This window comes from Teleopsis dalmanni, chromosome X (assembly GCF_002237135.1).
Source record: "Teleopsis dalmanni isolate 2A chromosome X, ASM223713v2, whole genome shotgun sequence".
In the NCBI taxonomy this organism is placed as follows: domain Eukaryota; kingdom Metazoa; phylum Arthropoda; class Insecta; order Diptera; family Diopsidae; genus Teleopsis; species Teleopsis dalmanni.
The window spans coordinates 39,054,811-39,080,670 of NC_051848.1; the positions used below are offsets into that span (position 1 = coordinate 39,054,811).

Consider the following 25,860-nt stretch of genomic DNA (forward strand, 5'->3'; position numbering starts at 1 on the left):
ATTAAAAATTACTTAGATACATTTTTTTAATTTTTGTAGATACAAAAATTGTAGATTAATTGTAGAAAAAAATGTGATATCAGCAAATTGAAAACAGCAAACATTTTTTATTGTTTTTATCTCAGATGTTATTTTTTCTACTTGGAAAGGCGTTGTTAAGCATTTTTTAATTTAAGAATTGCATATACGGATTACTCTACATTGCCCCGGGCCAGTACGTTTCTGAAGAAGAAATATGAAATATAAAAGTGAACGAATGGAACTTTTCCCAACCACATCTCTGTCACCACGACAAAGCAAATTGAAAGAAAATACATTTTTAAAAAAGATTTATGTGACAAAGACAAAGCAAACTTATCCTTTGGCTTTGTGAATTCTAGCTGAAACAGGATGTCTGCATGACACATCTCTGTGCGATAATGTACTTCGTAAAATATCAATATTTGTTCTAGAAATGTTTATACAAATGTTAGATAATATTTTGATTAAATTTTATGATTACATGTTATGTAAATAAATGAAACAATCCCCAACGAGAAAATTACACTCGTCTACTATGACATTATTCCCACTAGCTGGGGAATTGAAACGATGTTTCTGTTTTGATGAATGGAAGGGTGAAAAAATCGATAATATGATATCCTCTCATCAGTAAGTAAATTATACATAAATGATATGTAATTGATTTATGCTATTCTTTTTATTAAATAGTTCAGAATTTTCTTTAAAACGTATTATTTATTATTTATTTTTAAATCAATTGCATTAGCAATAAATAACTTTAAATAACTTTTCTTTAACTTTACTTTTGTACTGACATTTTTTTATATCTACAAGCCAAAGTAATTCCCGTGGTACCACAATAAGCTATTATTTGAGCTCAAGTAGGGTTTCTTAAATACAATGACGCTACTGCAACCTTACCTAACCTAAGTTTTATACTGACCTTTCGTCTATGTACGAACCAACGTTATTCCTGTGGTACCACAAGAGGCCATTATTTGAGCTCAATTAACCGTAGGATTTGAACAAAACGTTTTCAGCCAGACTTTGAGAAATAAATCGGTCTTTTGTTCCAATAATTATTAATAATTGAATTCTGATTATTTAAATTTTTTAACAAGTATTATCTTAGCCGGGTACCAGTCCCTAAACAGTATATTTCTCGTGATACTTTGACAGCTGATGGATCGTCATTGATTTTTTGTATTCTATAAGTAAGATATAGCATAATATAGAATTTTATTAACAAAACCACGATGACAATAGTGAACTTCTTAACCCCATGGCGGCTTAAAGGTCTTGAGAGGTGAACACACTCCAGTAGATTTATATTTAATGACAATTAATTAAAAACTAGTACGTGATAATTTTGCGAATATTTTTAAATATATGTGATGTTATCAGTGCAATAATACAACCCACCCGTCAAAAGAAGACTCATTGTAGTCTATAACATGCGCTCAAATAAGAAATATCATATTCACGATTTTTGAGATACTTTTATGAGTATAAAATCTAATATATCAAGAATAAACACTTTTGTGGAATGTCTTGTATTTAAAATTCACTAAGATAATGTTTATTTATCAAAAGTAATTCCCAAGAAAAACCTCATATGTACCAAAACTTATATAGACCACAGACACATGCGTTTTAATACCTTATTTACTTGAAGAACATATTTAAATGCTGACTGGAATAATTTTTATCAGTTTTCTATTTCATAGTTATCTTTCGATGTATATAAAAATATGAATATAAAACTTGATTCGTTATGATAATAACAGTATTGATTGATGGTTTCTGAAAACTCAAATAATATCGTATTAAAATATAGGCTAATTGTCACTATGAGTCAATCAACCATTTATTCTCTTCGATGGTGTATGTATACAAAAGTGTGTACTTACATTTGAGAAGTATCATAATGTAGCATTTTTATGCTACACACATCACTTTTTCCACACCACTATACGCACATGTTTGTGTTGGTTAAGTTAAAGTGCCTATCCCTAGGTTGAAACATTTCTAGAATTACTTTCAAACATTTTTTGTTTAGTTTCATGCCGTTGGAGTTGATCCTATATTCAACAATTTTAGGTTTTTTCACTTTATTTTCATCGAATATACTTTTCTATCTTCGATAACGTAAACTATAATGATCTTATAGTCTTATAGGTCTTATAGGAAAAATTTTCGCATTTGATAAATCCTCTTCATTATTACGGTTAGTGAGATAAAAATCATTTAAAAACATTACACACCACAAACTTTCAGCAGTAAGTCTCTCTAAGTGGAACCTTTAATAATTAATTAAATAATAATACTTAATTAATAGTTAACCGAAATTATTCAATTGGCAGTTACCATATATTACTTTTAAAACCAACTTATTGAAGAATTGCCTGACCTTAATTTTTTTCAAATGGGTTTGTACAATTGGATATCTTGGGTATTGGATATCTATCAACATTAGCTTGTGAAGTAAGATCAAATTAAAGAGTATACTAAGTAAGTGTGCACCTATTAAGGCTCTCACAGCTACAAAAGGTGTCACCTTAATACTTACTCTAATAAGATTTATTACGTTCATTGACATGAGACGCTGTATATCTTCACATACTTTATCATATAACGCGATGATAGTATGCGCCTCAGGTCTGTAAAAAAGAGATGCTCTAAATTGAGTGCAGCGCTTTAGTTCAGCTACAAAGATCGATTGATAATTATAAACTTAATATAAAAGTTATTTATTAAATTTTTCTATAGATGTGGGTTCAAAAAATATGATGGTCAATATTGATTTTTTGGTTGTTTTCACGGAAATTTTAATTATATCGATTTGTTTTTTTATAACTAGTTTTTCATATATTAATACTATTTTGACTTTCAGTGATAGTTGCGAAAAAATTTTACTTCTATCACACTTTTTTTTTTTTTACAAACGTTGAAAGCCTGTTAAAACCCTTTAAAGCCTGTTAACTAAACCGTTTTCTAGATATTAAGTACTTTTTTTGGTCACAATTTTTTTTGATACTCTCTATCTCGGTAAATTGGTTGCAACATAAATTCTATATGTATCGTGTAGCGATCAAGTCGTATATATATTAACCACGTACAGACAATTTTGATGATTTTTCACGCTTTCTTCAACTGATCAATGTAGACCGGTGAATATGATATTCCCATCAGCTTAGAAATTAGCTGCAAGTGAACTGTAATATCAATATAGCCAGGTCACTATTTCATGATTTGAAATTCAGATCTATAAAACACTTCCCATTCTAAAATTAAATAAACTACAATTTTTTCATTTTATTTGATATAAAAAAAAAAATGTTTATTGTTTAACTTTATATTAATTAATTAAGTGAAGACTTTGGGTCAATTTAAATCTTTAAATTAATATTTAAACCATATGAGCATTAAATAATTTAATTTAAACTCTCCTAATATTTTAATTCCGTAAACCATCCTCATCTATACTTGTTTTCAATTCCGATTCCAATAAACTATTGTGATATTTTATATTTTAAAAGTTTTTAGTTAAATCTTCTATTTAAAGAGATTAAAAGGGATTATATTTTTACTGTGCCAAACTCTAATTTACATTTGACGAAAGATAAAAAAGCAAAACAAATTTAATTGAAAATTAATTACTAATGGAGAGAAGAATCAGCACTGCATATGTCACGTACTATTAAGTGCCTAATTAAGTAATCAATCATTCCGGAATTATTTAAACCTCTTCATGTAATGCCTATAAATTCGTTTCCTTTGCTGAATGGTGTACCCAAAATTTTGCTAACCATGCTAAACGAATCGGAAAACTCGTAATGACATTAAAAATAAATAAAATAATATTTGGTTTTAGTATAATTTAATTAATTTACTAATTTAATTCGCACTTTAGACTTAAAGTGCTTAATTAATTACGAGTTGGAGAAAAATATATTCACCAAGTTAATGATAATTAATCAACTAATAATTAATTAACAATAATTAATAATTAATTAATCAGTGTAGAGAATCTCACTGAAGCCAAAACTAGCTGTCCTATTAAGATTATTTTTTATGAAACCATTTTTTTATTTAAATTATTAGAAATGTCAATAGGTTAAAATTGTTATTAAAAATATTACAAAAGAGATCTAAGAGATCTATTGTGCGCCTAAAGACCCTACTAAAATAATTTTAGACTATTTATAAATCTTGCAATTGCTGTGGGCTTAATTTTACCTATTTGATTTGGGACTAAGGTCCCGCTTCCAAGTTAGTCAAGTCTATGTCTTGCCGCCGTTGGACAGTTGCATAGAGTATGTTCTGATGTTTCCTTGTCCTCATGACAGAGTCGACAGGAGTCACTTTCTACCGCACCTATAATCTTCATGTGATAATTCAGTCTACAGTGTCCTGTATGAAGTTCAGTGGAGATTTTAATGTGGTTTCTGCTAAGGCCAAGGATAGCATCAACTTTATAAAAAATGTGGACAATATAAATCTTAAAACAGCTTTCAATAATTAAAATGTTCTTTAACTATCTTTGACAATAAAAATTGCAATAAGAAAATGGACTAGGATCCATTCACTTCTTGTCTCAGTCGTAGAATTCGATAATAAATATAACCTATTCACGGTGGCTGATTGATAATGTTTTAATGTAGTTTTTGAAATAGAATACAATTTTTAATTAAGCAGAATATTTAAGTTTAAAGTGAAGTGAAACATGATTTCATGAATAACTGGATACTTCGATTTGACAAATAGAAAAGACTGCTCCACTCAGCACTAATTAAGCTCAGAATAATCACCAGCTGCACGGAGCGGTACGCAGATCTTAGATCACTCATCGAATAATCACGAAGCTTTTGAGGATGACAATGACAAGGAAGGCACTCTGCAGAAATTCTATATAGCTGTGCTTTATGCTTTCGTTCTAAAAATAAGCCGGGAAGGGTATTACTCTTGAAACAACAACAACAATTTAATTGAATTCAAACTTCAAACAGAACAGAATTTAGGCATCATGTTGACTCAGTAGTCTAGCACTTGGATATGCTGTCAAATCTGGTGTTATCTAGGTTCAAACCCTTTCACTTGATATCGCAAAATTATATAAATAAGTGATCACTACTTGACAGTATAGAATTATAGAATAATTTAATTAAGTTTATTAATATATTATATTTATTATAAATTAATTTTATATAAATAAAAACTTTAGTCATGAGTATAAAAATATAAACAAAAAATAGTGAAGTTTTACTACAACAACAAGCATAAAATCCAATAGTTTATATAGTAGCCATCGGTCCAGATTAAAATCTGGACAATCGTAAATTATTTGAAACAAGCTTTTACTGTGTGAAAAAGTCGTTGTTTCGTATTCAACTTATGGAATATTTTAATTTCAGAAGGTCTTTAATGCCTCATTGAGAATTTTAATATTTTCGTATTCTATAAGTTCCACTTAAAGTATATAATAGATACCTTAGAGCCTAGGGTTTGATAGTTGTTAATTGTTTGGTTCGTAATGGATGTGGCAATTTTTCCAATATGTGTTTAATGCAATTTAACCAATACAAAAAGATTAAAAAACGTGTAGTTCAGAGAAAAAGTGATGTGTGTAGCACAGTAATGCTACATTATGATACTTCTCAAATGTAAGTACACACTTTTGTATGCATATATCATCGAAGAGAATAAATGGTTGATTGACTCATAGTGACAATTAGCCTACATTTTAATACGATATTATTTGAGTTTTCAGAAACTATCAATCAATACTGCTATTATCATAACGAATCAAGTTTTATATTCATATTTTTATATACATCGAAAGATAACTATGAAATAGAAAACTGATCAAAATTATTCCAGTCAGCATTTAAATATGTTCTTCAAGTAAATAAGGTATTAAAACGCATGTGTCTGTGGTCTATATAAGTTTTGGTACATATGAGGTTTTTCTTGGGAATTACTTTTGATAAATAAACATTATCTTAGTGAATTTTAAATACAAGACATTCCACAAAAGTGTTTATTCTTGATATATTAGATTTTATAGTCATAAAAGTATCTCAAAAATCGTAAATATGATATTTTTTATATGAGTGCGTGTTATAGATATACAATGAGTTTTCTTTTAGTGTGTATTTTTTTAGTACACTCGTGACATATCTGAAATAACTGATAAGCTGTCAACTAATATATATTTTTAAAATCGACTTATCTTTGGCGTTATATATTATTTGCTCATACATTAATTTTTATATAAATATCATTAAATATCTACTTCCTCTCATGTGTCCAAAAAAGAGTACAATAAAAAATGTATTACTTCATTTGGTCAAGAAATTCATTTCTGTTTATAAATAAATTGTCACATTTTAGTTAAAAGATATCTAAGTCAACTCAACAACTATAAATGCACCTTTAAAAATGCACTATTTGGAATTGCTTACGGAAGTGAATGCGTGACACTTTCTCAAAAATGAAGAAAATCGGAACGTCATCAGTAATGGTGAAATGCTTTGAATAGAAAGTTTTAACGATATAGATGTTGTATTAATATTGTCAGACAAATCAATGAGTCATTAAAGCAAGTATACAATAAGTATATCATCTTCAGAAATCGACTTTAAAGTATTGTTTTGAATTTAGAACGTACGTAAATTTAGAAACAGTTTTCTAAGTATACGACAGTTAGTTAGTTAGTTAGTTGTGGTGGAGGGAGGAACGTGTCTTCCCTAAATTACCTAAAAAAGTCGTCTTGAATCCACAAAATCTCGTGATAGTGGGTAGTAGAGAGAAGGTTAAGGTAGAACCAGTCAGACGCATTTATAAAGGCAAGAATCTGGCAAATGCTAATGCTAGAGATATCGTCGAGTGTGTTAAAGATGGTGACCCACAGAAACTTAAGCCCAGTTCTGGCCAAACCTGGACATAGACACATCAGGTGTTCTGGTGTCCTTTCTTTGACAGTTGGTAGACACGCTTTGCAGGAGATACCAAAAGGTAGGCCAAGTCTAGCTTCATGTCATCCTATAGTCCAGTGCCCTGTAAAGACATACTAACTGTGTATACGACAGTTAGTTGGAAAATAAATTGTATTATATCATTTTTATTATTATTAAGGAAAATATTGTATTGACGATTGCTAGAATTTAGAGAACAAAACTCAACAATTTAATTGTTTATCGGTATCGTAGAGTATGTTATGCATACAGTCAAAGTACAATTCGCCATATCATTCTGTCACTATTCTTTTGATATATTTGTTTATATGTTGATTATGTTATATTGTTATATTTATATTGTAATTTTTTATGATGTGACATCTCCGACTCTTTGACTCTATTTCAGCTACAGTCTACAGTGCTGTAGACTCTGTAATCTCTGCAACTGTAAAATAATAATATTGTGCATTTATCTGACGATTTCCAAGCAATAACATAACATTTTTCTAAGCCCCATACAATGTTCTTATGTCCTTTGTGCGGCGTTGCTCCTCTAGCTGCCTACCTCACTGTTCGGTGTGATTTATTTGATTTATGTGCATATGTACAATTTATTTTATGAGCGATTACTTTATATGATGAAGCTCATCGCGTACAGTCATATCGTTCTATATCCGCGAAGTACGAGTGTGTATTGTCATAAAATCAACAAATCTGTTCAATGGCATTAAAATCATCAACCATGCAAAGTCTTCAGCTTTTCTGCCTCAGCTCAACTTTTATTTGTAATGCGTTTTTTTTTTGTTGTTTTTTTTTTTTTGTATATGTTTTTATCGAACGTTAGCAGAAGTGTATGTAGTTCAATTTCAAAAGATGAATTAAGTGATTGCAATTTTCTAGAATAGCATTTTTTTTTTTTTTATTTTTTGCTGATCACTTTCTTTGTTGTTCTTTGTTCTAAAGCAATTGTTGCTTGCTATTTATCGTGCGACACAGATTTAAAAAAAAATTAAATAAATAATGTAAATAAAAGATATGTAAAAAACCAAAAGAATTAGGATTAAAAAAAAAATGAAAATATTACAAAAAAATTTTGAATTTATTTTATTGTTATTTAATATAAGAAATTTATCCATTGAACACACAAAACAGCGCAGCAAAATGTTAAATTCTATTCTACTACTGTTATTCTTCTTCTTAGTCTGCTTCCTCTTGTTGCTTTTGTTTTTGTTGTTGTTGTTGTTGTTTACTGGTGAGCAATAACCTCTGCTGATGTTGGCTTTTAACAGGAACAATGCAACCGCAACATAAACAAATCGTCTTAAATGCTGACAATCAAAAAAAAAAATATGTTCGCCATGAATCGAATCGTTTTGCGCGGCAGGCAAACTCTGAACTTTGAACTGTAAACTGTAAAAATGCTTAACACTAACACTAACGCTATCACTAACAATGTCCAATGTCGGCTGCCACTGTAAAGACAGGCAGCCGAGCCGATATTTCTATATTAATTTCTATTTTTCAATATTTCAAGCAATTCCATTTCGCTCCAAATATTAGTTTCAATTTAAAACTAATTTGTTTGTTTTCGCCTTTGATTTGTGTGTTTATATCAATTAATTTCTTATTAATTTGCCATTAAAATTGGGTTAAACATTTAGTTGTGCGTGTGTGTGTATGGTGTGTATCATAGCGATTATTTTGCTGTTGCTTAAGTTCGTCCATCCTTCTGTCGATAGCCATTGTGCTTGTGTAGCTGTGTGTCTCTGTATGTGTATATGTGTGTGTGTGTAATTTATGCCGTCAATTTTTGAACGGCAATTGACATAAGTAAACATTTTGGGCAACACGTTATAATTTTAGTACGATGCGAGTCTCGCAGTGATGACAAGCAACCCTTCTGCAATATTTCACTATCAGAGACGAATGACTGTAGTGAGCAGTAATAGCCGCAGTAACAGCGATAGTAACAGTTTATGCGTTTGACAATTCATAAGTGAACTGAATCTATTGACAACCGAAGTACAAAAACAACAAATAGTAGAAAAAGAGTGCGCAGGCGTTAGATTGTGTAGAGATTTTCTTTGTTTTCATTTTATTTTCATTTTATTTCTTTTATATTTTTTTTTTAATAATAAAAAACTCTTTTCCACTAGCTATGTTGCATGGCGAATGTTAATGTCCGAATCATAAAAGCTTTCTGTTTACAGTGGGACAAATAAATTTGCTTTCTGTCAAACTGACAAAAATTTTAATTTTAAAATCTAATAGAATTTTTAGAATATAAATCAAAATAAATTAGAAATTAATTGTAATTTAACATCGGTTATGATGGTAGTGACAATTTTACTTAAATAGATATTATTGTATTTGTTAGAGACGATTCAAAAGGTGATAAAAGCATGCAATATGTAATGCCTCTATAAAATGTATTGCAATTTAATAATTAAATAATTAATTCAACAATTAAAAATATAGATATCCTAAATTAATTCAATTATTCAACAGCTAATTAAGTTTCACTTTAATAAAATACAGAAAGTGAAATTACTTATTTCACATCAAATAATCAGAAAAAAAAATCAAATTTTGAACATATAAGTCAAGTATGGTTTTCGATCAGTTAGCTAATGAATGCTGATTATGAGCTTCAAATTTGGCATTGTACGAAGTCAAATCTTGGTACTTGCAGTTTTAAAAAATATTTACGAATAATTAAACATAAAAAATAATTCCAATACCACTATTAATGGATAATTGCCAATACTTGGCTACGTGATCAGCCAAAAATTCAATTAATTAATGATATTAAATAATAATATAAAATAATTGTTGTTGTTGTAGTCTACTACATTCACTACACCTCCTTAATTAGTAACTAGAATTAGAATTTCTAGAATAGAAATAAAAATTCAATACTTGATTCTATTAGAATCTGAAATAATTTGTCCATTTATTTTTAACAATAATAATTTTAACAATAATAACACAAAAAATTTCAATAAAAAAAACTATTTTCTTAAGGAAGGGTTTTTAATTAGCTGCGAATAGGTTGGTAAGTAGGTGGAGAGGTTAAGTGAAAGAACGATATAATTTTGTTTGTAACAGTGGAAGCTATTTTAATTCCACATATTGAAAAATAGTTAACTTTTAATTAATTAGTTATTAATACTAATTACTATTAATTTTTTTTTGCGATTATATATTCTAGAAACGCCCTTCTTATAATACTCTAGAAGCACGTTTTCTAAACAAAATATTTTCTAGTATAGTAGAAGGTGACAAATTAGAACTTCAACAAATTCGAAGTGTCCAGTAATTAGAACCAAACAATTTTATTTCATTGTGTATACCAAAAGCTTTAAAATTAGAATATTTGGTTCTAATTTTTGATTGTATTCTCCCTTCGGTTTTTTTTAAGTTTAGTATAAATTAGTTACTTGACAAATGTTATTGTTCATATTTTGTTTTAAAAAAAATAAAGGGTGCAATTCCCATACTTTAATAAAACGCATTCAAAAATGCAAGTTCAAGACGGATCTAAATATGAATTCAATACCGATAATGATACTTAAAATAGCATTGAAGATGACGTTCCCAATCACACACCAAATGTGTCTCATTCTGAAGCGATTAGAAACATCAATATTTTAATAAATTGGTGCAAAAAGAATGAGTTGTTTCCTACTGATCACATGACCAATCTCTTAACTCTCCGTAACGAAAACATTGTAAAAAATTTGACTAAACTTTAAAAACAAACATTACTCAATATTTTATACATTAATATTTAATAAGAATTGATTTCAACCTTGAATTGAATAAAGTTTTTATGTAGAGTTTTAATTTTTTGTTCATTTTTTAAAAAAATAAAAAAAATTCAGCAATTAAAACTTTTTGCAAATTCGAACTATTCGAAAAACCAAGTGGTTTTAATTTTTAGAGCTTTTACTGTATATTCACATTCCCCACGTTACAATTCTGGCTATGCTTGTGTCTGGCATATAAAATGTTCAAATCCAAAAATTAAGAAAAAGTTGATTGTAATCAGTCTGCAGTCTGTGGTTAGTGGAGAAGGGAGAAAAGAGAAAAAGTAGAATTAGAGTATAGATCCCTTTGTGACAGCATTATCGAGGGAAATTTATTCGGGACTTAAAATCCCTTCCTAGCGCTCCTCCTGGCACAGTTTTGCCTATATTAGACAAAACTTTTTCAATGTAAAAAATAATAAAGAAATCAAGTCAATCAAGTTTATGTTGGCCGTGTGCGAGTTCGAGTAAATTGAGGTAAAGTAAATTGAAATTTCCTAGGGATTTTTTTCACTGCACTTATATAAATATTTATTTATTTATTTATTGCATTTATATATTATTTTTGGTTAAATGTTTTTAAATTTATTTATTTATTTATAAAACATCTTATAAAATTTTTAACAACGGTAACACCTAATTTACCCTACTCGAAATTCTGTTTAATATGTACTTAGAGTCGCTGCCATACCGACATAATTTACTATTTCCCACAATTTACCAGAATTTACTCGAACTCGCAAAAGGTCATTAAATGACTTTAGAATAATAATATAATTTGTAGAAAACATTTTAATAAAAGAATTTTTTAATAATAATTTTGTTTTTTTTTCGGTTTAATTGGTCAATAAGTAAAGAATAAACTTTTCAAAAAAATTTATTTGTTTTTTTTTTTAACCGTTATTTCAACTATAATCTATAGTCATCATCACTCGTCATCATTAACAGGGGGCTATCAATTATGGATTATAGACTATAGATTATAATCGAAATATCGGTTAAAATATAATCTTTTACAAACAAATAAAACTTTTTTAAAAAATTTAATATTTGATATAAACTATTGATCAATAAATACGAAAAAAAAAATTATTATTAAAAAATTTTAATAGAAGAATTTTAAAATTTTTCTTACTGTAAACGTTAATGGTGCGATTGGCTTTAATTCACATGCACGTCGATTGAAAAACATTTTGTTTACATTTTGTTGACGGCAAATGTTTGAAGACTGGAAATTTAGAAAAAAAAACAAAAAAAAAATAATAATAATAAAAACAATGTTAAAGGAATATCATTCGCAAAACTAACTCTGCTAACGTATCAACCAAAGGAACCGAATCAGTTGCAGTAGCAGCACAGTAGCAGCTCAGTAGCAGCGACAGAGCAATAGCGTAAAGAGATGACGGCACTAACAAATACAATGTAGAAATTTACGTACTGGAAATTGTAAAAAAGTCTACACCACCAGACAGACGTTCAATGACTGCAACATTGTAAAAACATTAGAGCCAAGAAGTAAGAGCGCAAAACAAAAACAAAAACAAAAAATGAAAAACAAAAAGCACAAACAAATACAAAATACAAAAAAATTTTTTTTTGATACAGTGAATGTGTAAGGAAAGATTGTAACACCAACCAGTCAGTCAGTCAGAGTACATGCGATGATAGTGGAAAAAGAGAAAAGGTAGAAGGTAGGAGAGGCAAGAGCAAAAGCAAAAGCAAACGCAAAATAACAAAACACAAAACAATATTGAAGGAGTCTTTTATATTTCCAAATACAGAAAAGTATGCAAAAGTTTCAGTTTGTGTTCGGAGAAATGTTTGAAAAGTCGTCGTCATACATGTGAGCGAATATTCCTAAAAAATATTTAAATTAAAATTAATGAAAAATGTAAAGATTATTGAAAACAAAAAACAATTTTTTTTATACAAAAGTAAAGTTACAATAAAATAAATTAAAGTTATTAATTATGTTTTTTGTTTTTTTGTTTTTTGTTTTATTGTGTGAAAATTTATATGGAAAATATAATCATGAAATAAAATCATGAAATATGAAAATGTGCATAAAATTTCGCTGTTTCACTTGCGCTGAGAGTATAAACAAATTTTCTTGTAGCGGTGAAGGCGGGGTGTTAGCTTAACTGACAGAAACGTGAAACGTGAAACGTGAAAGACAATCCTGCACTATGTTACACTATTCTTTTTTTTTTTGTTCGTTGGCTATAATAATAAATATATTTTTTATATTAATACTAAATACAATTTTAATTTTTGCTGTCACAAATAAATAAATAATTCAAAAGTGAACAAAAATTGCAAAAAATACTAAATAAATTCTTCACAAAATCATACAAAATTACACAAACTCAGCGAATAATATTGCACAAAAAAACAAAAAAAAAAAAAAAGAAAATACTATAAAACTTTGTTACTACGAAGCGCGTTGCTCATACACGTACAAGTAGAAGTAGAAGTATTTCTAGGAAAGTGTAATGAATCGTCTGACATAAATACCTATTTTTAAAACCGAGTTAAGCACATTTTGCTTATACTGTTATTTCTGCTTTTGTCTTACATTATATATTAACAAGTGTGTGTGTGTGTGTGTGTGTGTGTCTGAATAGACCTTTTTTTCATATAAATATAAAGTATTGAATATTTTAATGAGTTTTGACAAAATTACATGTTTTCCTGAACAGTTGGTTTACTCAATTTCTCGCACAATTGGCTTGTTTGTGGCAGTAGGTGAGAAGTGGGTTGGTATGGTATGGTATGGTGTGGTGTGGTGTGGTGTGTTGGTGTGTGTTTGCTGTTATGGTGGGTTGATGTGTGGCATTAGGTTTAGTATGGTTAAGAAGAGGTGTAGCCTGGTGTTAGATATCAAAAGGGTCTCTGTATGTTATTTTTCGTTTAAGAGAGTACATGAAGAGGAAAATTGAATTTTTATTTTGTTATGTGAGTTTGTATGTGAGAATGTGCGTAACGTAACGTAATTTTTTTTTTGTTTTTTTTTTGTTTTATGAAAGTTATTTTTAAGTAAAAAAAAATTTATTTTTGATTTAGAACCAAAATATAATTAAACTTACATTTAACGAAAAAGATTATTTTCCATTTACATCCTTTTTTTAACATCCTTTCGCATTGTACAATAGAGTGCACAATCTTTACACAAGATTGCATTCATTATTCTTGAGGTAGTAACTAAATAGTAATAAAAATAATATTTTCTAGTAAAGTGATATAGAAAATAAAATAGACTAATATACTATTAGCAATATTTGATTAAAATTATTTTTGTTTTTGTTATTGTTACAAATAAAAAGATACAATAAATTAATGTGTAATATAATAAAAAATTGTGATCAAAAAAAAAAAAAAATAAAAAAATTACACTTTTTAAAAAAAAAAATTTCTTTGGTATTTACTAAAACATGTACAGTAATTTAGTTGATATTCAGTTTTAATAGAACATATTTCAAAAGGATACGGCATTCCACAAATAACTCAAACATTCCATACGAGCAAGTGAAACAAAAAAATTTTTATGCAATTTTCTCTATTGTAACTAAAACATAATATATAAAATATAATATTTTACCCTTATTTTTACACAGATTCGTAGTATTTAGAAAACCGTTAAGATTTTATTTGACACAAATTTCATTTCATTTGATAAGCAATATTTACATAAATGTATATAAATAATATATAAAGCCTAACTCTATGTAAGTCGTCGAATCGAATAAATGTCTTAGTATATAAGAAATAAAAATACAAAATGAACTTAAGCTATAACAACAACCAAAATAAACAACAACAAATAAACATGAAATAATCAACAAATAATCATGCGATAATCAACAAATAATCATGAAATAAGCAACAAATAATCAACAAATAATCATGAAATAATCAACATATAATCAACAATAAAAAAAAAAACAAAAAAAAACAAAAAAAAAAAAAAGGAATTGCACTAATTGTGTTCACTCTCGTGCTCTTAATAAGTACGTTTTTTGAATAAATTTTATTTTAAAACGTAAACGTGTTAACCCTGCTGTGCGCGCTACTGTCACAGCATACCAGTGTTCTTATTTAACAGTGTGTGTTCGTACGTATGTCTGTCATACCTGTAATATGCATGTCAAAGTGTGAACGTATACGTGAACGTGTGTCGCTCGATGGAAACGTGTTAGCGAACCGTATTAGAAATTATATGAAAATTCGGAATTTTAGAATTTCAAATTACCAAACGCTGTATTGTCGTCGATATACGTACTTAACAGCAACAAAAAAAAAAAAATATAATATAACCGTAACAACACCAAACATAACAACAAAATCAACATCAAAGTGTTCATCATCGTATATACCTTAGTAGTTTCATAGTTATCGCCATATATATATATATACATATATATATCAACAATATCAACAGTAACAACATTATTTACAATAATAGTTATATAGTCTATAACGTACGTTCCTTATACTGCTATCATCATCATCATCTTCATTATATATACATATATATATATATATATACATATATATATATATTTATATATATATATATATACATATATATTCTGCGCTAATTCATCCAAAACTGTCTACGAAAATTCTATCAAAATATCATCATTCGAAGAAGACTATAGGGCTGATAGGCCCATGGTGCAACGAGCATCATCGTCAGATGCTCCCTCCGTTACCGGAGGCCATCGGGAATCACGATTTGGCCTTGGATATTCCTCATACCAAAGTGGATACAACAAATTGTTTACACAGGTGCGAACCAAAATTAGAAAAAACATAAAATTTTTATTATTTTTATTATATATTTTATTTGTTTATTGTTAGCGCTCGTTCGTCGTACACTCTTTGTTTATAAATTTTGCTGTACACTTGCTATATTGTTGTTGTTGTTGTAGGCTGCGTACTATGCACATACATATGCACATTCAGCAGTGTAAGAAAGAGAGGCGCCCGTTTGTCGAAAGGGGCAAATACTTTTAAGGTTTTTTTTGTTTTTGTTTTCTCTGTTCAATGTTCAATGTTCACTATAAAGATGTATGTACAATACAATCATCATTCTATTAGAACAGCGGTGCAAACATTGGGAGTGGCCTCTAAAAGGGGCGAACAAAAATTAAAAAAAATTAATAAACAAAACAATACAAACAAAAAAAAAAAAATAAAGCTATAACATCATAAAACATCACAAGGGACTACAATACAAAATGGTCGTTAAGCAAGTTAAATATGGGTTAAGGCATTGAGTGTAGCAGTTGTTTTTATATTTCGGCATATTCGCAGCACCAACAACAACGGTCATTGCAATAATATTGCTATTTGTTAAAAGGAAAAAAAAAAGAAAAAAAAAATAAGAAAAAAAACAAACGAAAAAGGAAAAAAAAATATCAATTGAAACTGTCGTCTTCTTGTCGCAGTGACACACTACTAACTAACACCGCTTGGTCCAACACCTAATCGAGCTGAAGTTAATCGAGTGAATGCACTTTGGCTTTAAGAGCTTATTTATATGCGCTGCTACACACATCATCACATAGCAAACATATGTATACGTAATATCAATGAATTTCTTTAAATGTGTTGGTTGGTGTACATTGCAAAGGCTCTCTCTGCGCCTGATGCTTACATATCCATGCACTGCTGGTTAGGATTAGTGAACTGTTAATAATGTTGTGTTAAGCATAAATGAAGTGACAAGCTTTTTTCTTCCCATATTAAAAACACAAAAAACAAAAAGAAAAATCAAAAAAAAAAAACAGAGAAACAGAAAGTAAAATAATAAAAAAATAAAAAAATTTTTAATTGTAAAATCGCACTCAAACACTATGTATATTGGTCGATTTTTATAGTTCAAACATTAAACACTCAATTTATTATAAGAAACAGCACATGCAGGACATCATGACTAGAAAATTTACACAATATTTTTTATTAATTTTTTTTCTTCTTTTTTTAACACAAGAAATTATCATTCATATATTTATACTTCTATGGACGGACAGACAGACTATCTGCCTAATCTCTTAAGCCGGAACATCTTCTTTCTTTAGTAGTTTATTCAAAAATTGAACTATTGACATAATGTTTTTGAATTTCTCTCTTTCTCCAGCAGTATATAACAAGTCTCCAATCTTTCTTAATCCAGCCCAGAATCGAATGTTCCTGAACCAAGACATTTGTTTCCTTTCCATGCCGCGTTTGCTTTCGATTCTGTCTTCCACAAACAGTTGCAGCAATTCATATTTTGGACCTGGGATGACATAATCAAAATACCTCGTTTTTCTTATTTTGTTAGTTTTTAGGAGTTCTCTATCTTTTCTTAACCTTATTAGAACTTCTTCATTTGAAACTTTGTCCGTCCAAGAAATCTTTAGAATACGTCTGTAGCACCATATATCAAACGCTTCGATTTTGTTCATTGTTAGGATTTTTAAAGTCCAAGATTCCAAGCCATAGAATAGAATGTACCAGATATAGCATTAATTGTAGCGGATATGTAAGTTGATGCTGATGTGGGAAAAATTTCTAGCCATCTCTATGCGACATTCGATTTCTTGATCTAATGTCCACTCTTCATTTAGCCAGCAATTAAGGTATTTCAATTTAGCTATTTGTTAAATAGCTTCAGTTCTAATTTTAATGATAGCATCGTTGTATGGTAGTCTTTTTTTACTTATAATCATGTACAATATTAGCTTTTAATTCAATAACAATATTATAAAGTTAATAATTTTTTTTCTATTGATATTCAATCTTAAATAACAGAATAAAATCATATAATTACGATAATGTTATCACAAGAAGCTGAACAATATTCTTTACGTCTACACTGACAAGAGTTGCGCAAGTTTTTTGCACACATTTTTATTTTTTTTGAAAAACATATGAAAACTCGTACTTACATTCGAACATAAAAATCTTGCCGAAATCTAGCTAGTGTAGACTAGGCGCCAAGTTAAAGTGAAATCTATTTCACACATATTAGATTATTAAACTTCTACAGCGGTGTTCACACTGACACATCTGTTTCATTAATGCACCTTTACAACCTTTTTAGCAAAAGAAACAAGTTTCGGAATGTTTTTCGAGAATAATGAACTTTTCAAAAAATCAAACAACAAAATACATAGTAAAACCGGCTGTATCTTTTTTACTTTTTGGTAGATCATTTTATCATACATTGTTTTTATAAACAAAATAAAATAAAAGGAAACATAAGCCATATTAGCTAACAGCTGTTATCTGTCAATAGTTAGTACTCGATTCAAATATTCAAGTTTGATTCAGAAGATTCAAGATTCAGTGCTTGTACTGCTCAAGCATTATAATGCTCAAATATTGTTATTGGAAATTAAACTGGTTTAATTTATTAAACACGTTCCGTACAAGAGAGTTAATACACAAATCTCTTTGACATATTGTGATTGCAAATTCTGTGATAGCGTTTCAAAATAGGAATATTATTAGGTCAGATTGAAGACGCGACCTTGTGCTCGAAACCCACTTCAGCTTAAACAATATCCCGCTGTAATAGCACAGATTAGCGTTTATTATACGCAAAGTCAGCAGAGGGCAGGGTACTAACATTATTAAAAGGCGCGATTCTGCCAACTGAATGAAGTAAATCAACTTGAAATTGGTCGAATTCCTTATTTTGCAGGATGACAGTTCTGGCAGGTGGGAAAGAAAAAAGATACTAACGATTTTGAATGTTCTTCTAGGCAATGCTGGATACTAACATATGAGGTTGCGTACAGTTACTTCCTTAACAAACTCGAAAAAAGTCGTTATCGGTTAGATCTGTCAGCACCGATACCACCGTAGGGCTAAATAGATTGCGGTACATATACAGAGTGACTGGTACATATACGGATAAAAACGTAACGTAAATAAAGATAGCAACTGATTTGTAACTTGTTTATATTGTTTTTTATATAAACATTTTAAACACATACAATGTATTGGTCTGAATATAGATTTAACTGCATCAATACAGAGCTTGAAAAAGATTAAAAAAAATTATCTTTATAAAAAAGTTGAAGACACGCTGCCTTTTTCAGTTAAAAAATATTTAAAACATAACCTTAATATGAAGATATTTGACTTTGAAGTAGCAAATATTTAAATGAAAAATTCAACAACCATATGTTTACCATATAGTCATATAGTGTTTAGTGTATGTACTTATTTATCATCATTTGTGCGATCAATTAAAACTTACATTGATCGGTTACTGCTGGATGGCGCGTGTAATGCTTAAATCTTTTGATTCTTTTGAAAATTGATTTTTTAACTTGGTTTAACTAATGGCTTGATAATCGAGCTATAATAGCACAAGTATAGTGGACTATAATATATATATATAGTCTGAATATGCATTATATTTTATTTATATTTAACTTAGTAATCTCTTTCTACTGTTTTTCTTGGATTTATAACCAAGGTATATCTTTTTTATATTTCTATTTGATCATTCCACCATTCTCAGTAAAGAGCTCCTGCCACTTTTAGGACACACCTACAAATACTTTTGCCCAATGCGATTACTTTAATTGATTTAAAGAAACATATTTTTTATAAATAAAAATATATGCACAATTATACAATTACCTATATCTTTAGCCAATAAAATCGTAGAGAAAGTGAAGTGGAAGTGATCGACTTTGACGTAGAATACTTATAAATATCTTAATATAGTTTATAAAGTTTTGTCGTATCAAGTTAAAATAATTTATTAAGCTATATTCTCTTTAAATATCATAATACATATAAAAGATAGATTATCTTTATATGTGATACGAAAGTGGCTATTAGTAGCTTTAAACGTAGTTTTCCAAATAGCTTAAAATTAGCTTTTAGCAGCTCAAAATAAGACTGGCGTCTTATTCTAGATTTCTAGATTTACTTTCGATCCATTAAATTTTGTTGCCCAATCGAACGTTTATAGAGTAATCTAACATATTATATTTTAAGATTTTGTAGTCTAACATATAAAACAACTGTCAACATCTGGGTAATATTACTACTCTGACAAAACACTCAGAGTGTTATAAATTAATCTCAAATGTTATACATTTTGCTCGAGATTACTCAATCGGAAATGAAATTTGCACTTAAAGTTAATATCGGTTGAAAAAGTTACCCTAGATTTACCAATCGAAAAATGGATAAGTAAAATTCTGGAGATTTCTTCAACTTCATTTTATAAATATTGAATTATTTATTTATTAATGAATGCCAAAATTGCTTATAAAGATTATTAACCTAAAATATATTTGAAGTTTGTGTACAACTAAGAAAAATAATTTAAGACTCTTTACAGGAGTTCTGACAGAACACTACAGGTTTAATTGAGCCCTTAAAATACTTTGAAACGTATATAACGAAACTGCTAGGTTTTGTAGAAAAGCGAATTGAACCTCAAAATACGTGCCGGTAGTTTCCCGGGCACAGATGCATAAGTACTTAGGTGCGGCTTTCATATCGAAAAAGTCGGACTTGCAGAAATACTCTACATCTATGCAAAGGACTCGAGCATAATAGGTCTTTTAGGTCGCACTGCACTACCCCTTTTCAATTAATAATGCAAAGGGCTATGTCGCAAAGCATATCTCCAAACAACATAATATTAATAGTCTACTATTAATCTTAATAGGGGCCACAATGTTTAAGAATAATAAACTCTATAATTGTTTTAAGATGCTTTATTACTGTTATAATCTATAATGGCGCAGATTCTATTAGATAGGCTATAAAATAATTATATAATTGCTTGAACATTTTTTATGCTGATTTTCTAATAACTTAGGACTCAATGAACAAACTACACGCTATGTATCGATACCTGTTAAATTTGATTTATGGACCATTTTTAACCATCGCGGACCAGTTGTGGTCCACGCATCATTGGTTTTCAGCCACTGTTTTAGATAACTACCTTCCGGGAAAGCTTAACACCATTTTGTTATCAATACACATATAGAGACAAACCAGTAATTTTCCAATATTGGAAAAATGTTTGGATATAACTTTCTTTTTGCTGAAAAATGCAACTCCTCATAGAGTAAAGGCATGAATGTTAATAGTCTTATGTAGGTCAATTAAAGTTACGGGCATCTACATCCAGTGGTAAGAGATTTCACGTCTGATTGGTTGTTACAAATGCAAACTCATTTGTTACCACTTATACTCTTAAACTGTACGGGATAGTGCCTAATGGATTTTTGTCGTCTCTTATGATACACATACCTTACTTCGGAAATATTTTAACTACCTTTCGAACATAGTATACTATTATTTTCTAAATGATATGTGTTTTTAATATAAAGTCTATATATTAAGTCTGAAAATATTCCAGTATTCCAGCTAATCACTTATTAACCCAAAATTCTTTAATATCGTAAAAATGAAATTAAGTTAATTTCGAAAGTGTTCACACTGCTCCAAATTAAGGAAATCATATGTTTTTTGTTGACTAATTGAATTTTAAAAATTACATGCTCCACCCACCATTTGTAACTGGGAAATTTTAAAAGTTGATTATTATAACTATAAATTTCAGGTATTTCAGGTATATGAGTTAATATTTTTCAATCTATTTTAAATTAATAACAGTTGCAGTTTTTTCTCTATATTTAAATTTAAAAACTTGCACGGTTATCAAAATGTTTTCCCGGTTTTATTAAAGCCAACTACCACTGACATTTATTAAAAAAAAAAATTTCACTTTTTTATTATCTCAACTTTAGGTTTTCCTTAAAATTCGTTTTACGCATAGTTGTATTTGAAATGTCCCTTCTTTTCAGTCTTCGTTTCAACGAAATTAAGGAAATTTTCCTTTAAGGAAAAAGGAAATTTTCCTTAATTAAGGAAATTTTCCTTTAAGGAAAAAGGAAATTTTCATTAATTTCGTTCGGACCTTAAAACTGAATTTTGTATGGAAAAGAACAACTTAATTTCGCTGAAACGAAGATGAAATTAAGATTTTTGCGAAATTAAGCTGTATCTGAACATAGTATTATTATACTTTTGCGAAAATATTCTTAATTCGTATATTTACTGAGAAGTTTAGTTGGCTTTTGCTTTATTACTGATTTTTGAAATACTTGATTGTTGATAATATATCGAATAATACCATAATATAATCCCATAATGTAACAATAAAATAAATAATCCCGAACAAATAATATATATTTTGTGTAGATTTACTTTGAGAACCACGACATGGATAACCCTGTATTTAACATATTAATATTATTTATTTTCAATATGTAATATTGAAAGCTAATACATAATATGAAAAGCAATTGTTTTGAAAAATTTGAAATGAATTCAATCATAAATAATTTGAGGAATATTTGAGAATGTCGGAGCACTTACGTTAAGTGAAGATTCGGATGAATTTTGCTACTATTAAGTCTGAACGTTATTGTGGGTGTGTACGTTCAATTCTATGAATAGATGTCTACTTGTTAAGGTATTCACAAATTTCCAGAGAAATTGAATTACGGAGTCTTTTGTGAAATTTCGATTTTGTTTAATATTGGAAAAATTATTAATATGTTAATCTCAATACCGCCCAATATAGCGCTTTATTATGTTTACATTGAAAAGGAAAACATGTAAAAAGTGAAATGGAATTTTAATAGTTTTCATATTGTATCGATTAAGCTGAAATATTGTAGAAAATATAAATGCACTGAGCTGAAAAATATGTTTGGCACAGAGTCAACAGTGCTCTATTTATAAAGAAAATAATCTGTTCAATGTCGAAATTGGTTCTATCATTGTTTATAAACAAGTCGTTCAATCGTTCCATCGTTCAAACATTCAATCGTTCAATCGTCCAATCATTCAAGTAAAATTAATTTAATTCCTTTATTTATTTTCAATGTGAAGTGTGAGGGCATGTACACACATATATTAAATACTTTTGCCATACATACATAGATACTCACAGATACCCGCAGATACTCACTACTTCCACAAAGTGAATGAAATGAATGAAACATTTTAAACACAAATATTTATTATAATTTAATTTTATGACTCAGAATAATAAGCCAAGAGCGGAAGTGAAGTAGCAAGAATGGGGCTTTTCAAGTACTTTACTTATCTCTTCAAGATGTATTAATTTATTTTTATTTCTATAATAAATGTCATAGTACGAAATTTTCAATTTAGAATATCAAGATTCGTCAAGAAATAGTATTGAATGGTATTGTTCGACTTTTTGAATGAATTTGGCAGTTCAAATGCTAAATGAGGGAAAACTTTCACCGTTGCTCGATAAAAATCTCAAACTCTTACTATATTTAAGTATTGCGCTTAAGTATTGAAGATTGGGTTTTGTGCCTACAAATTTATTTGCAGTTCTTTTTTTGTTTAAATATTAAATAACAAATATAATAGTAACATTTTATAATTATAATTAACATAAAAACAAACAAAATACATTTTGTGTAAAAGATATTCAGAATTATTAACTAAAACACAAGAAATTCACTAAACAATCAAAATTTATAATAGTTTTTATTTTTTAGAAAGGTTTAAATAGAAATGAAAAGGCAACTACAAGAGTTTTAGTTAATTTGTTGAAATATGGCTGACCCCAGACGCATATAAACGCTTAGTGCGAGGGCTTAGTGCCACACAGATTATTCAGAAATTTTGCTGGGCTGACAAATCTTGTTGGACTGAGCATGTTCAAGTTCGGTCGCTAGAATAAATTTGAGCTGGAGAGAATGCAACTTGACTGACAGTCAAATTTGCAAGTTTGCACTTCGCTTATCATCGCCCGACAAACTCACCGCTGCATCCCACAAGGTTTTAGACGTCTATGGCCAACAGTTAGGATATGGATGCGTAAGGTTAAAGCAGAAATGCGTAAGGCCAATTATACCTGGAACACCGTTACTGTTAATGCTCGTAATAAAGTTAGATTTAAGTGAATTGTTACGGCTTTATGCTTCACTTAAGAGTCAAGGATTTAATAGTAGAGTCAAAGTATTAGTAGTAGTAGTAGTAGTAGTAGAAAATGAGTAACTTAGTCAGCATACGCAGAAGAAGGTTTTTAAATTTAAAATTGCGTTCCAACTAAATTTTAATAAATAATCTGAAGTATACTGGCATGTGTATAGTTATCGTATAGCATAATCATTATGCTATATGCTTTTCACTATACAATTGAAAAACCACATGTTTTTGAGCTGACAATCTAACCAAACTCAAGGCAGCGTTATTGCTTTGTTAGGTACGTAAATTCCGCACTGCATCCGCGCTGAATCATGGCGGTTTTGTTTATTAATAAGGCGATCATCAGCATTTGCTGACTACGAATTTAACATATGTGAAGCTTTTAATGGAAAACAGAAAATTGTTTATTAAGCAACTTGCACGTGTGGTGCAGCGACATAAGGCCGGTCCCAGCCTTGACATTGAAACTGCCATTTCTAATTAAAATGAAAACAAAAGATATGTGATATGCGTTTCCATATAAATAAAATTTGTTGTGGTTTACGGAACGAAAACGCACGTATGGCACAGTCTACATATTCCACTGAATACTACTCTACTCGGAGATCCTAAAAGACGTGTGATGATGGAGAGACCACCAGTCATAAATTTTCTAGTACCGATAGTGCACATTCGCTCAAAATATTTTCATCGATAAATGCAATTGTGCTTAACTGCAGTTGAAACTGTAGACGCCATTTGAATGCATCAATAATTGATAAAACAGATTTTACAATATTTTTCGATAATAAAATTTGAAAGCAAAAATTATTTTAATTGGACGACAAGCATTTGGTAGAAATACATTTCAAAAAGACAAAGTCATTGAAATTGCATAAATCTGACAAATTTAATTGAAAATGTGTTAGTTTCTAAACTTTGTTAATTAATTTTAATCAGTTGTGTGCAGAGTACTGCATCGGCACACAGAGGCAACGGCTGCAATTTGAGATAAAAATGCACTTCACTGTCGGAATGGTTGGTTTGTAATTCGAGTTGACAAATTGCAGTAAAAAGTTTAAAACCATAGCAATTACAACTTTGTAATTCCACCGCTGCTGCTACACCACAAAAATAAAATTTAATAAAAATTATTTTCCCTCTTTAAGCCTATAAAATACTTACCAATCGCACATCCCGTATGTGTTCAAAGAAGACACAGATTGAAACTTTGCAATCTGTGTCTTCTTTATTAAGTTTTGCTTTTTCTTTTTTTTTTTGTGAACTGATAAGTGGCATAGACAGGATTGTACCAGAAGGGGGATTGGGGGTTATAATGGAAAAACATTTCTTTGGCAGCATATTTGCAGTGGAGATCTAACAAATAATCCTACTCCCCTGGGTCCGTCAGTAATATTAATAGTATTATTCACACAATCCTGTTATAATGAAAAATCTATTCCTGGGAGGATGTTTATAGTGGAGACCTGACCAATAATCCTACTCCCTTGGGTGCATCAATGATTTCGATTGTATTATTTACACAATCCTGTCATATGAAAATAACTTTTTTTGGTAGTATATTTGCAGTGGAGACCTGACCAATAATCCTACTCCCCTGGGTCCGTCAATAATATTGATTGTATTATTTACACAATTCTGTTATAATGAAAAATCTTTTCTTGGTGCGTTGTTTATAGTGGAGACCTGATCAATAATCCTACTCCCTTGAGTGTATCAATGATTTTGATTGTATTGTTTATACAATTCTGTTATATGAAAATAACTTTTTTTGGTAGTATATTTGCAGTGAAGATCTATCCAATAATCTTGCGATGAGGCAATCCTCCGTTAATCAAATTTTATTGACATAGGGAATGGAAATATAAACTATGTAGATTTTTAAATAAATGTAGCCTACAATTAGAAGTTAATCTATTTCTTCTATTACGTGCAAATGAACGTATAAGTTCTGGAATTGTATACTCAGAAGAATATGCTCTAAGCACATACTAGTTAAGTTGATCTGATCGTTGTGTTAGAGAAATTTTAGCTAATGTGGTAAAGAAGATATAAAAACCGATATGTAGTATGTAGTATAG

General features: G+C 29.2%; 1 protein-coding gene across 6 annotated transcripts in view; it reads left to right on the top strand.

The window, feature by feature from the left end:
• The window catches only part of LOC119662419 (voltage-dependent L-type calcium channel subunit beta-2), a 61,087-nt gene that overhangs the window by 3,379 nt on the left and 31,848 nt on the right, over positions 1-25,860 (top strand). For 4 of the 6 annotated variants that reach the window (XM_038072022.1, XM_038072023.1, XM_038072027.1 and 1 more), the window contains exon 1: positions 15,367-15,559. The exons of the other annotated variants lie outside the window; for them this stretch is intronic. In XM_038072022.1, the coding sequence (XP_037927950.1) occupies positions 15,443-15,559 (117 nt within the window). In that variant the 5' untranslated portion in view covers positions 15,367-15,442. Of the gene's footprint in view, positions 1-15,366; positions 15,560-25,860 lie in introns of those variants that run through there. 6 annotated transcript variants of the gene reach the window in all.